Below are 15,378 nucleotides of genomic sequence, written 5' to 3'. Positions count from 1 at the left end.
TAAGAAGCGAATGTTCGAAAGCTACAATTCCAATTACCGTATCGCGTACAGTTCTACTCCAAACGCGATAGGCCCGCTCCGGCAGCGGGAACGGGGTGTTAAGCTTTAATTCCACCTCTGAAAAGGGAGCAACAGCGCGAAGCAAACAACGTTCCGCAGTATGTATCCTATCACTATCGTATCGTCACCCCATACGTCGGCGTTTCCCAATAATACAAAGCCCAACGATCGGAACAGTTTAATCTACCGATCGGCCCTCCCGCATCTTTTTTTCGTTTTTTCACGCCACGTTCGAACAAACGTAAACGTTTATGGACTTGGCCTTCTCACCGACGGTCATCGTTCTCGTCAGCGAACAAGAAAGATATCCCCAGAAGGGTAGCAGCCGGGAGAAGAAAAAGGCGAAAGAACCAGGGATGAAGACGGGGATCGCAAGTGAAACGGCGCGAAATGAAAGAAAAAAGGAGCGGAGTGCGGGAGCTAGATGTCATTCAATCTCGTTCAGCGGTCCCTGCTGGAGAGGCGCAAAAAAATATTGTTTGTCGTTCGTCGACACTTTTTCCATCCTCTCGTTGTCCGAGGGCCATTCTCAGCCGCGGCAACGCGACACGTCCCTAGTTTTCCACGCGGGGCTAAAAAATGGGTTAATGGCTTCTGTGGTTAGTCGTGCGTGCCTCTCTGATTATTCGCGAAACCCACCAGATCGGGGACCGTTAGAACTATCTATTGGGAACGACTACATGTACATTATAACTTTTTTGTTCGTTCACAATGAAGAAGAATATTCGAAGTATCAGAGAAGAGAAATTACATAAACTAATTTCATAACAAAATGATCAAATATATATTTTTCCTTATTTATATTTAAAAAATATGTGAAAACAGTAAACGTTTTGATCGAACCACGAATTTCATCGATTGCGATATTATGATTCCAAATCATTTCTAAGGCGTAATAGTGCTGTAAGAAACTCTTATGTTTAATAAAAATCTTAGTTTTGGTTTAACGAAAAATAATCTAATCCATTTTATTTATACACGATTCGCCTCTGTTAAACAAATTGATCATTCCACCCTAAATATAGTTATATAATCGTTTGATCGTTTCGGGCAGGGATGATAATAATCAATCCTAAAGTGTTTAATAGCCAGCTCAATTGACACCCGAGGCGAAAGTTGTAAATTATATTATCTCGCCGTAACACGAAACGTAAATTTCGATTATTTCAGTACCGTACAACATTTTTTTCCTCACTACCGTGCTTCAAACGTATCTCTTCAAACTGTAGAATTAACTTTTTATTTTCGCCCGTCAATTTTGAAAAAGATTACGTTCTCTTCTATTTCCGTTCTCTTCTATTTCCGTTCTCTTCTATTTCGTTTTTTAAAATTCTCCCCCATAACGCGCACCTACGTCTCTCTTCCTGTTTCAAACGATATAAAAGTGTAACAATATTTACAAATTTTATTACACTTTTTATTAGGCGAATTGGAAAAGGCTTCCCACATTGACAACGGTTTATGAATAGAAAAAAACAGGTTACGGAACATTCAATTGTTCGTTGATTGAAAAATGGAAAATATCCCGGCTTTTGTAAAGATTTCCGTGTTTACGCACAGGAATCGCCCGATGGTAAAGCAAATATTATCCCAGAAGCGATATCGGCGCAACAATGTCGAGCGTTTTCCATGAAACAGGAGAAAGGAAACGCGACTATTCAACCTCCGCCAATGGAAGTTAAAAAATTCTACTCCCGTGTTCTCTCTCACTCTCCCGTAAAAACTGGCCGCTGAATAAAAATATACAATGGAAACGTCGTTGAATCGCACAGAACTATTGTAATGGAGTTGAAATCCCTTTGTTCATCGTAAAAAGTTGAAACCGGACAATCAGTGAGAAGATTTCAGATTAGTGTTTCAGAATTGTCGATAAAATTTCTCGTTGCAAATATTAACGATCATTAATTGGATACAAAATGAATGTTAAGTTAAGTTTAACGGTCCAGTATTAGACATCAAAATTAGCAAAACTGTGCAAATAAAAATTCGTACACGAAGATAATTTTCGTGCGAAAAATATTGAAAACCGTCAACGGTAAATGTCTACATAAATTAAATCCCTCCTATCTTTGTACCAACTCTGGTATATTCGAATTTGAATAAAATCGTAGGTGGTCGTCGAATGCGTTGCCATGGAATGGTCTGTGCATTGGATGAGTCAAGCGTCCCGGTGATTCCCTGTCGCTTTATTTTGATCGAGACAGGAGCTGAACAGGCCAGAAGAAGGGACAACGCTCGACGTTACCACGTTACAAGGCATATTCGTGTCAAGATCAACGAAGAGGAGACCGACCACCGACCGATCCCGGCGGCCACGGTTCTAAGAACGACGCGACCGAGGGCCTCCGTGTGCCTGACGGCTCGCATACGTCGCGTTTAAAAATAATTCATGATCGGGCAGATGTCTCCGAGGATGCACCTCGACGTGTATTTCTTTCGTCCCGCCCGTGGATCTCGTCGCTTCGTCGTCCGCGTGCACGCAAATCGAGACTAGAGATGGGACCAAGTTCGACGAGTGCTCGCGAAACCGAGTCTAAATGGAGACATCAAAGTTTCACGTCGTAGGACTTAATCGGTATTCGTTAGTAACGTTTTCTGCTATTTTTCATTTCAAGGATTTAGTATTTCAAACTTTCGGCGTTTTCTGCTCAATAGCAAATGTGTCGCAAATTCGTCATCAGATAGGACTGAACTCAAAAAAGTTACTAGATAATGTAACGGTCAGAAGTTCACGGTACGCATCACCAGCCGAGATAATGCAGATGGACAGCGGACTTAAATTGTAGGAATACTGAGAAACTTGACAGAATAGAATTTCTTCGCTACTTGAAACGTTTGTGTTCCACGAATCGTCACGTGTTCGTACCAGTGACATGGACATCACAGAGGAAGAGAACAGGGGACTCGGGCACTGGGTCAACTATTTTATTTTCAACCATAATTTTGAAACGTTCCATCAGGACAGCGAGTCACGGACCGTCCAATGGCCAGACGGAACGCGCTTGAACGATTGCCCGGATTGTCTTGGCAGATTTTTCAATTTTCCGTAGCAGCCTGTGACAAGCTTTTGTTTTAGATCTTCAACATCCTCCCTTCCCCGGTAATGTAGCTTTACGTAATCCTTTCACGATTTCGACAAAACACATTCGACTTTGCTTCTCGAAATGTTTTTTCAGATGTGTAACTTACGATAAAAACAGATTGTTTGTCCGCAGTTTAAGTTGGTAGTTCGCGACATACTAGATACAGCAAAACATCGATAACCCGGCTCTCAAGGGGAAGAAACTTGAAGTTATAGAGGTTTCGATTAAGAAAAGTTTAACAAGCAAAAATTCGATTCTGTATCGAGGGTACTCCGCCTACGACATACTTGTTCCTTCAACAAACAAGGATTAACAGATACTTGCCTCGCTCTAAAAATGAACATTTGCAGACAAAGAGATTTTAACTACGACAAATAAATCTACGAAGTGTTATTGTAACTTGGAAAATTTTAAACGCTACAAGAATCCCTTTCCTTACACTCTGAAGCCTCGATGGAGGATCGAGGCGTAGGGTGTAGGTTGCAACATTGGCGTCTCGATTGCCATCCACTCTCCTAGGAAACAATCGCTTCCTAGGCCTGAAGACCAGCTAAGAAGGGCAACAAGGTGTCTACGAAAGGCGCAAGGAGACAGTCGAGTTTAAACTTGAAACATCTCTGCACCTTAAAATGTCTTGTATTACAACACACAATGTTGATAGAGCCTTATTTTGACCATTTTCTTACACTTGTAATAAACGTTTTTAACAACAAGGTCAATTTCTTTCTTTCTCTGAGACAGCCTCAAAACCGAAGTATCCTCGTTTTAAAATATTGGTAATATTGTCCAACGATTAAACGAGAACGTTTCATCCGCAGAAACGTACATGTACAGTGTGAATGAGCAGGACAGAGAGTATGCAATTTCCTGGTGAAAGGGTGATGACGGTAAATATTGATTGCCCGCAAACATCCACGTCTAATATTACGTCCCTTTCGTCTAATATTAATTTCACGTCGTTCGCTTTTTGACGACAGGGCGAGCGGTATTTTAATATTTTCCAAGTTTTGTGGTGCGCGTGATTTAAAAGTTTCACATAATCGTTCAGCGCGTCCCGTCCAGTTGGAAATGGGACGAATGAAACGGGAAATATGTCAGGTGTGCGTTCCTTACGCTCGCGTAACCCACCGTGACATCGCCCTCACCTGTTTGTGTCACTGACATGAAAATAAAGAGCTCTCGAGCAAGGCTGCGCGCAGGACTTATACACTGGCCCAATTCATTTGTTCCCGCCCGCCCTGATAAATCGCAGGTGCACCGTGAACAACTACGTATTAATATTTCGCTCAGTTTATTCGTAATTAAAAACTGCAAGGCGAACAGAGCTCGCGTAAAAATGGCTTCCTTTGTTAAAAGTCCGTTTTGCATATTGCTACGCGGAATCGGAGCTACAGTTTTGCAAAGATCCACACGAGGTGTATTATCCTTTTATAGTGCGCAGCGTGCGATACAGCCGAATTGGATCTAACACTCGAATAACTCGATTGAGTATAAAAATATTAAAGAATTTAGACACTTCCCTAAGTACCCCTGTATGAGTGCTAAAAAACTATCATTCAGAGATTTTGATACTTAGGGGAAAATAAAATAAAATTTTCATAAGTTTAGACATCCGAGAATTCCAATATTCAAAAGGTTGGATGCTTATGCGTTGACAAAAATTTGAGCATAGTCAGTCTGCATATCAGAGCATAGTTGATAGTCTGTAAGTATGCTTAGAAATTTGTCTACTTATTTGAATAACTGTGTACACGAATACTTAACTAATCGTGAAATTTTAATACTTGAGATTGACACAACACTATTCACATATTAGGTATCAAAGTACTTTGGATGTTTGTCACTCAAATACTTAGATATCTAACTACTCGAGTACTTGGTTATTCAAATACTCGAAAACACGTGCATCCATATAGTCGGAAAGTGAAATGTCTGCGTATTCAAATGTTTGTATACTCGACTTCTCGAACACTCTGATATGCTCGTGCTTGTTCACTGAAATATAAATTTCCTTCGGAAAGGAAAGATAGTAGAAATTTTCTTCACGGACCCGGGAAAAGTTATTAATAGATGAAATCGTACCTCATTTGTGAATAATTTTTCCGGCCTTCGAAATCGAAAAGTATTTCATTACGGAGAGAAATACGAGGGCGCAGAAATGAAAGTTTGCTCGAACACTTCACACTACTCGACCAGTACTCTTCTCGCGTACGCTCTCGCGGCTCGTGCAATCCACGAGGCTTTGTTTTCCCCTTCGTTTTTCCACCAGCGACACGAAACTCAAGAGGACTAAATGAGAAGAACGGATATAAAAGGGGACGCGTGCACGAGTCGCGGTGCACGGTGAAAAACAGTAAAAAATAAAGGAGAACTTGATTGAAGAAATAATACACGAGATAAATGTTTCATTCATGAGCAAAGTAAATATCCAAAGCAAGAGAATATTAATTCTGCGTGAATACATCCGCCTCGCCGCTTGAACCTGTGCTCGGGTCAGATTTTAACTGTGATGTGTATCTTTGAAAACTCCGTGCAAAAGAATAACTAAACAAAAGTTTGAACAAAAATTGCAAAATTCTTTCTCCTTCGAGAGGGAAAAATAATTATAATTGATACCGTTCGTGTGATACGCGAGAGATAAATTGCAGTTAATGGCAAAATTGGGCCAAACAGACACGAACTTCTAACATAAATGGAAACAAGTACGGAACCGAAATGTCTTTTATAAAAGATGACCGTCGTACATGCGCGTGCAAATGGATGAACGAATGGATAATGAAAATGAAACAAGTAGAAATTAAAAAGCAACAAGGTACATATTGATCGCGACGAATACGCTAACTAAAACGTCTACATGTTGCACGTATACAAGCTCGTTTCCGCCGCATAAATAATGCAGTACACGAAAAATTCATCGGTTAATTCAGCATAGAATCTATTAAAATCTTTCTATGCTATGTACATACGTATAAAATTAATATTACATTAAATGTATCATAGTCTTTGTTACTATTCCTAACGAACGTTACGGTAATTTATTAAAAATTCCAATTCCTACACTTTCCCGAAAAATAAATTTATGGATTTGTATATTTTTTCATTAAAGACATTATGCATGCGTTTGTGTCTCTTTAGTTACTAATTTTATAATAACAATTACAGGATTCTTAAGTATACTCTTCTTTGTATTATTCGACCGTTCACGGTATATTGAGTTACATGTAGGTGAGATAAGATTAGGTTACCCTTCCTGTGCGATGGTAAAATAATTATGGAATTAATTTCAAGCCAAAAGAGAAACAGAAAAAGTATGTTTTACCAATTAAAAAGCTTAAACAACATTTATTCTATGATTCGTTAAAAAAAAATCTTCTTGCGTAGAAAGTGAATTGTAAATTAATTAATTGTATTTAAAATTTAATACAAAAATCAGAATAATAGTGACCATTTTGTTTCTATTCTACGGTACTTTTCCACACTCAGTACCGTATATAAATAAAAGCGTTTCGTAAGCGGTATCATATTTGATGTCCATTAATATCGGATTTTTCGTTCTCAGAAGGCGCTTTCCTGTTATTTCAGCAAGTGGAATTCGTGGCGAGGAACTTCCCTTCCGCTTTCCCCGTCCACGGTACGAGGAAATGATTCAACAATGATCCGAAAGACGAGAATGCGTGTAGCGTGAGACGGAGAAGGGGATGCGGCTTCAAGAATAGAAATTGAAGCCCAAGTGAATTAACCCGGATACCGACCAGACACATCCATCGTTCCATGCTATTCAAAATAAACCTTGTTCCGACGATGAGATCAAACTGCGGTCCATTTGAAGGAATTTACATATTTCAAACGGCGGAAAACATTCGTGAATTATTTGACCGCGGATGATCCCCGTGAACGAACTCGATCCTTTTCGCTCGTGCGACGACAACCTCGATCCTTTTGTACCCTCGATTTGTACGCTCGATTTAGAAACGAGATCGTCCTACGACGAAGTTTCAAAGGAAAATCTACGTCGTTGCAAATTCTTCCTTTCTTATAAGAAGATGTTCTTTTTTCAAAACAATTGGAAGAATGAAGTTTCGAGAGGTATCGGAGGACGGTAGACGAATGACGGTGGATAAATTTGGAATTTCATCCTTAAATATTTCGCAGTTTCCGAGATATTAAAAAAAAAAACGTACAACCTAATGCACCATACGGTATGTAGACGAACACATGGAAGAAATACCAAGCAGGATGCAGCGAAATGTAAAGTAGAGCAAGAAACGCAGCGACAGAGACCGCGAATTAAATCGTTGAATGGGGTCGCGCAGCGCGTACAATTTTTCTCGGATAAATCATTTTTGTTATAAAAAAAAAAGAGGGAAAAAGAACGACGCGGGAAGGCGAAATCACGTCGGAATCATGTTCGCAAATATGACACGAGGCAGGCCAGAGAAAAAAGAGAGCAATCCTTTAATTTTAGAACACGAGCGTCAGTTTTGCAGCGTGAAATACGCCCGCCTGTCAAAAGAAAGACTTCAGGCTATTCGATGACTAATTTGTGCGCAGCTGAATTTTTTAACTTCGAAGCGTTGCTGAGAAAAAGCTATTCCATCGCATTAGAATTTTAATCTCTTTTCTTTTTGCGTTACATTATTCGTATATACCTAATACCAACATTTTTCATCGCAACAACATTTTGTTTAAATGTTTTTACTTAAAAGTAGAAAATAATGAATATTCCAATTAATTTATTTTAAATTAAACTAACAGGTAAAGATACAAAAGCATGTACGAGTTATAATATTTAACAATCTAACTTGTATTCTTGAAAAATTTGTGCGATGAAAAGAAAGAACCTTCCGGTATCGCATGGCGGTGTTTCTTCGAAAGTTCCGCGTGATAGAGCTGGTGAAACAGCCCGTAGATGCAAAGTGATCACGGAAAATGTGCAGAAACGGAATACGAATAAAACTTTTCATAAGGGAAGTTGCAATGCTAAATATATTTGTATCCAACCAGCTGTCTATTGCCAGAACCAGCTAACTGCGTAATGCATATTGAACGATACGCATGCATCTTCAAATGAAATATGAGGTTATAAAGCACTTTGGTAGAAGGGTTAGACGTGCCGGAAACAGACTGTAATAATATCTGTGTCGACTACGGTGGCTGGCACTATATTGCCACTATACATTCTAAGAGGACCGATGATACCAAAAATAAAAATAAGATACAAATGAGTGATAACAAAATTGTAGCTGTAGCCTCGTTTAAGAGAAAAAGGATTTTTAACATTTTCGCGAAAATTTTTACGAACAGCGAACACACTGCGAACACACCGATATTCAAACACCAACATAATATTTATTTTCATTTTCTCTAAATATAGAACAAATAACTATATACAATAATTCTGATGTTGAACACAGAATATTACGTCTCGACACTTACGCCTCAACAGTTTTCAATCATTTCATAACATTAACTGAACATTTATCTACTATTCCCCCTGCTGAGACATAAGAATCGGATGCAAATACTTGCCCGCAACAACTCGCGACAAAGTTCGTACGCTTTATTATCGATCCAAGCATTCGATTAAGCCGAACGGAGGAAGACGATTTACAATCCCCGGAACCACGCTTACGGCGAGAATCATGTACCATTGACAACGTTTCGAATCCCTCCTGATTAAGCCCGACGCTTTTTCGGGCGCAAGTGGAGCAAAAGTGATAAAGCACGGAACTTATACCGCGGCGGCTTAGCCCCGCAAGTTCTGCTAATCTCTGAATTCCGTCCGGACCAACCGGCCCACTCGTTTTCTATTATTCACCCGCATACCTCGATCTCCTATTAATCCTGTCAAACCCCGAAACCAACCATTTCTCATCCAGACAACGCGCGTACCAACGGTTTTACAGAGATACGTGTAAAACTTTTGGTTAAAGCCAACGAATATTAATGCTACCTTTCCCATTAATTACCCGTTAATTTGCTTTGTCAACTGTTACACGTTCACGGAAAATGATGATATATAAAGTGTTTTGAAGCTTGAAAAGTAACTATGGTAATCGCAAAAATTCAAATATATTAAAAATTAAAGGTATTTGCCTTTTTCTAACGAATGATAGAAACCACACGTTGCATTAAATAGCTACCTCTACGTTATATAATCCTCAACATCATCCACCGTCTTTAATAAAATATTACTAAAGGTGAATAAAAAGTCGAACAACTTTTTAAAAGCGCGAGTTCGAGAAAGCGACTTTGACGCGTTCTTAATTCCCTCGAAGGAATAGGGGGAAAAAGAAGGAAAGCAGCAGAAGGTTGCTGAAATCCTTGAAATTCTGTCTGAAGAAGCATGTAATCCAGCATAAAAAATTAAAATCCTCGGTCGGACTCGAAGGCGTTGCTATTTATAATGCTGTCGCTACCACGTCGAAATCCCTGTCGCGCAAGCTTCCTGGTGTGTCGGTTAAGGCTCAGAAATAAATTTAAGAGCTCTCTACGGATTCGGGAAAGCCGTTTGCCACGCGGTAGAATATTGCTTCTCTAAACAGGTATCTGGTTATTGGGAGCAATCTTCGTCGATGGTTAATGTTCACGTTTCAAGTCTCTAACGGCAAATAAAATTGAACGTACACACAGTACGAACAGATTGGAAAGGAACCGTTGAAAATCAGGATCTGTATGGTTGTAAAAGGCGATAGTTCGCATCGAATTTGCTTCCTTTGATTTATTGCGCGTTCCATTTTCAGAGTGCCGGGCAGAGACGTTGTATGAAATGAAACGTGAAAAACGAGCAGGCTACAGGAGCCGGGCTAAAAGCATCTAAAACGCTTCGAAAAGCCTGGCTGAAGTGGCGTGCTTGATCGAATCAAGTTACGGATCTTCTTTACCCCGCATTGATGTCCGAAGTAACGAAGAAAAAGGAATCCTTTCAGAACTTAACAAAGCCTCGATTCGCTGTTCACCCGTTTCACGCCCGTGACAAAAGTCTCGCGTAACAAATCGAACTTGTCGAAACGAATCTGAATTAAATTTCAACGAAATAACTTTATAAGTAAGGTAAAAAAAATTCCACGAACTATAGAAGCCTCGCGTGTTGCATATCGAGCCAATAAAGTTTAGACGACGGATGTTTAACGTTTCTACAACTTTATTGGGAGAACATCAAATATTTACGCACACGGGCCAACTTTTATTATCATCAAATGATCTTACACGCGGCATAACTTGGCGATTTCATCATCCCGCAAAAGTCTGGATCCATAAACGCATCGTAAACTTACATACTCGTCATCTAATGGAATGTTAGCTTCCTCGAAACGAATTAAGAGATAAAACAGAGTCATCAGATTCTTCGAACGAATTGCGGACAGCGATTCCCCGCGTAGGATAAAAAAAGATGTCGATAGTCAAGGGGAATGACAGTGAATCGTAGGAGAACTCACCGAAAGAGATGAGGCCGCTATTCAACATCGACAGCTTAATCTGGCTGGGAATGGAGGCGAGGCTGTGGCCAGGATTAAGATGGCGCTTCCTCGGCGGTTTCTCCGGCGCTCTTGGCGCGCTTCTGCTCCTGTGGTGATGGTGGTGCTTCCGGTGCGAGTGGGAATGGGAACCGGCGGCCGTCGAGGTTGCACCGGTTCGATCGGAACCGACGCTGCTCAGACCGACGACACCGCCGGCGGTCGATTGTGTCCGCAGCGATGACATTTTCTGAAAAACCGATTCGAAAATATTTTGTAATAATTGCAAATTAAATATGATACACTACTAACGCCGATTCACTTGCTTAGAGTCTTAGCCTTATCTCCATATGCTACTAGTCACCAGTGTTCAGAATTTTCCATATTGAACCCTATCATACATAAGCTACAGTTCATTTCTTCGAAAAACAGTTTTCTACGTAACGTTAGTTAGTCACTCCAATTACGCGTTACCTCGAGATTTCTTCTTAGTTTCCAGGAACTGGAAATATTTTGCGAATACCCAATTAACCGAACTTCTGTTATTACAATCTACCATTGAACTTCGTAAGCATAGAAACTAATAAGCAATTGTAAGGATCAGTGAACCCTTGCACAAAATTATCCAGCTATACGAATTGCTTACACATCTACATTTAAATCGGGCATGTCAAACTCGTTAACTACCGAGGGAGCTGTATTCAAGTGTTATATATTAAATCGGAGGCCGCGAAACGAAGCAAAAGAACAAATGGAAATAATGGACGAAGCACAGCATTTCACTGGCATTTCATCACTCATTACCATGCGCAAAGTACGTACATTTGAATAACTCCGAGGTATGTATGTGTACAAAGTTAAATAAACGTATTGGTTACCAGAATGGCGGGCCGCGTATTTAACATGCCTGGTCTAAATCAAACAGAAAGCATGTTACACGAACTTTCACAGGAAAGTTCTCGTTCTTGGTAACGTATTTCGAGCTAAATCGTCTATTGTCTATCCTCTATCAGCCGATACGGTGATCCCAGCTCGATCCGCGCCATCGATCGTCGAATACATTTAAATTTCGCGGTCGATTTCCGATAGCCGGCTGGACGGTTGCTCTAAAACTAGAAGAGAGACGCTTTTGAGTGACTATGAGGGCTGCGTTCAAACAGCCGCGTAAAGTAGCAGAGAATAGAGACAACTGGTTTGGTCAGTTGGCAAACAGAACACTGAGAGGAACGGACTCACTGCGCGTACATTATATACTTACAGGCGTCGCTATACCGAATAGTAACGCATTATTTGTAACAGAAATGCTTTTAGTTCAAAGTCCACTCGAAACTATTACGAAAATGATACGAACGAAATTGCTTTTTATTAAATTGGATGATGGTTTTTAGTTTCGTTTTGTTTCATTCTTTTTATTTCTTGCAAAAACCAAATACTTTCAGAGAATTTTAGTATCTTCATTTATAAAAATTTAATCTGTCACGATTTAATATTAAAATCTCATTAATGGTATACTAGATAGCACAATTCATTGAGAACTTGTGGAATTTTTGATCTTTGTGTTCTCGGTGAGAGATAAAAAAATGTTTCAACTGAGAATATTATAACTATTAATAAGACTAATATTATAAATACCAATTTTTGAAACTTTTCCTATTCCAATTTCAAATTATAATACTAATACAGATTTCGTTAGCTAAAATACTTTATCTGTAAATACTTTTATTCTAAAATGCTCTTAAATACTTCTACTTCCACGTACTTCTAACAATTCAAGCAAAGTTTAAATATGCTACATGTTTTATGAAATTACAAAATTCTTAAATTCTAGCAGAAAGTAACAAGTACAACAGAAAGAAAATCATATAATCTTTTCGAGAAGGAGCTTAACTCGATTAAAGCAAAGAGAACGCAATAATGAAATAATAAAACGTCAAATAATAAGAACTAATAATAAATAAGAACTTGCGAGAATCTCATGGAATTCCCTCGGTTCCTAACGAATTTCACCTGTTTATCTCCTTTTTCCCGTTCGAAACGACGAATTAATTACCAATGATCGAGCGATAATTGCGAACCGATGAAAATCGATTCCCACTTGATTTATGCTCGATTCGAGTGAAACAAAGAACCACCCGGCAGCCATTTCGATAATTATAATTCAGCCGAATCGAACGTTCTTTACGCTTAATTTTCGTCGGGCAAAATTTCCGAACGGGCTTCAACACATGCTCGAGACAGGTGCAGAGGGAATAATAACTCGGTCACGTTCCACGGATCCGCGACGTTCTTGTACATTTTAAGAAAAAAAAAGTCGAGTGCATCGTGTCGCGTGCAATGTAAATTTAGCCTAACTAATACTGAGATTGTCTTGTGTTTCTTCGAATTATACCGTCACCGAAAATATCCCTAGGTATACCGTTATGTAACGCGGTGATTCTGCACGCAAGAATCGTGACAATTCCTCACTCCTCCAATCGTCACACCTTCAACAGCATGCACTTTTATAAACACATGTAATGTTTACCCTTCCGTTTGGAGTGGACAGTCAGTGGACAGTGAGAAATTGTAACGTTACGTTGGTGTATGATATATCATAGCGGTTCTTAACCCTTTGCACATGTATTGTATTCATATTTTAGAAGACTGCCAAACAACTTTACCGTTACTCTACTAGCTATTGGACTTAGGATTGGTATGAGGACCGCAAAAAAATATTGCTCAAAAGGTGGTCGTTGGACGCATGCGCCGCTGAGGACGCACAATAATTGGTTGAATTCACTGTAGCGCTACCGACCATTTCTGGCAAACATCTCGTCATTATCCAGACGCTACTCTTTAAACGATAGGAACTGTATTACTGTTTCGTCTTGCCGAGACTGATTTCTTGTTCTAATAACAAACTAAAATGTTCAAGGAAAAACAGAAGTTAAGTACTCGAAATTAGGGAAAAGGATTGAAATGCAGTTTTATCCTGGCAATATTTGTCATGTGAACGCTAACACATGCGCACGCACGAAAGATGAATATGGAAAAAGTAAAGAAACTAAAAACTAAAAACATATTAATTATAAACGCTACTTGGCGTTCTTACCCGCTCACCCCTAATTTTTCCGATTAATTAGTTACGGCATGGAAAGGGGGCCGTAAATCTCGAAACGCTCGACTTCTAGGCATTCGTTTTTCCACGTCTCCTAAGCGTATCTTGTCCACTTTTAGAACATCGAAGGCATGTCACCAGCGATATTTTCAGATGGAACGTTATCGCTTATTACCGTGGAACGCCAGTTGGGTACAGTCAGATAGGCAGATCTTAATTTCTATTTCCTGTTTCGCTTTTTTTTTCTATTCTCGAAAAACTTCAACTTTTGCGTCTCTTTCGTCGCTAATCCTTTTTAATGGGAAGCGAAAGAACATTCTGACAGGAGGTTTACGATGATACCTATCTTAAATTCTTTCAGAAATAGATATTGAAACGATCGAATATACATTTTATATTTCTCTATGCCAAAAATAGTCGAGAAATATGTGGTAGTTTTAATTGAATAAATTATTAAATTGAGCAAGCGCATAATCAGCGATAAAATCACTTATCGAGTTCTCGCCTGCCGCGTGAAATGTAATCTAGCAGGAACATTTAAGAGCACTAGCCAAGTACGTTTAAACATACACAACGTGCTCGTTTACAGAACAATTGAGAATAAACAGGTAGTAAAGATAACATAACGGCGCACCGTTATTCTCTAATTATAGTGTACCACGTACATAGTCTCAACCTAATTATCGTCCAAACGAAAGTTTAATTAATTTCAGCATGATTGTCCGTACCCCTAAGCCGTGTTTGTGGATGGAAATTGATTGTTCCTAAACTTTTGCTGAATGCAAACTTACCGCCTTCTATAGCAACATTATATACATATTACCCTTTCAATTTTGATTGTTAATTTAAAAACACACAAATTTTATTCGTATATAGTGTTACATTTTTCCTCAAGCGAAAATCAAATCTGAACAACGCGAAAGCGAAACATTTTTTTAATGCATTGAAGAGATTTTATCAATTAAACCCTGACCAGACCAGATCATGATATAATTTCGATCAGATTGATACATATTGAATAATTGACTAATCACTAAAAAACCAGATCCATAACCTAATTTGATGTGTCAGAGGACTAAAGTAAATAAAAAATATATAAGTGTAGTTAAGGGACAATGTCGACGGAGATGTGTCACTTGAGGGATAATATTATCGGAGGTTTGCAATTTGAAGGAAAAATCAAACATTGAAATAAATATTAACGTGTAAAAGTAATAATCATAACTGTAATTGCATAATTTTAACACTATTTAAAAAGCTAAAGATATTTGAGTATATAAGAGCCCAAAAGCTCTTTTTAATTTTTGTATTCACCCTTAGAAGTGAGTTTCCCTGAGATGTCTAAAAATTAACAGAATCCTAAGATTCCGTGGATGTTTATTTGGAAAGTCTTTCTAGTGAAACTCCTTTTCCTAAGCTTACGTTGCTCTTCTATTATCCCCTGTTGCTCTTTTCATATTCTGCAATGGATTAAAAACATAGTGCCTTACATCGTAAAAATCGTTCCGATACACTCGATACAATATTTCACCGATTTCAAGGGTCGACTTTAATCCCTGCAGCTCTGAATCGTACATTTCTTAAAAAGTTTTCAACCATTCATGCTCTCTTTGATTCATCGACATTTGAATAATTTCGAGAATCGACTGTGCGTCTATTGCATCGAGCTAAAAGTGAACAC

At 39.0% G+C, this 15,378-nt stretch overlaps 2 protein-coding genes across 2 annotated transcripts in view; one reads left to right on the top strand and one right to left on the bottom strand.

Moving 5' to 3' along the window:
* Alars (alanine--tRNA ligase, cytoplasmic) overlaps positions 1-15,378 on the top strand; it is a 100,340-nt gene that overhangs the window by 6,337 nt on the left and 78,625 nt on the right. The gene's annotated exons all lie outside the window — the stretch shown is intronic.
* Ptp36e (protein tyrosine phosphatase 36E) overlaps positions 1-15,378 on the bottom strand; it is a 61,267-nt gene that overhangs the window by 40,373 nt on the left and 5,516 nt on the right. The window contains exon 2 of the mRNA XM_076908296.1: positions 10,583-10,850. Coding sequence (XP_076764411.1) covers positions 10,583-10,847 — 265 coding nt within the window. The 5' untranslated portion in view covers positions 10,848-10,850. The remainder of the gene's footprint in view (positions 1-10,582; positions 10,851-15,378) is intronic.

Source organism: Xylocopa sonorina, chromosome 1, assembly GCF_050948175.1.
Source record: "Xylocopa sonorina isolate GNS202 chromosome 1, iyXylSono1_principal, whole genome shotgun sequence".
NCBI lineage: Eukaryota > Metazoa > Arthropoda > Insecta > Hymenoptera > Apidae > Xylocopa > Xylocopa sonorina.
The sequence above is the reverse complement of the archived record's forward strand: the minus strand, read 5'-3'. Positions and strand labels throughout refer to the sequence as shown.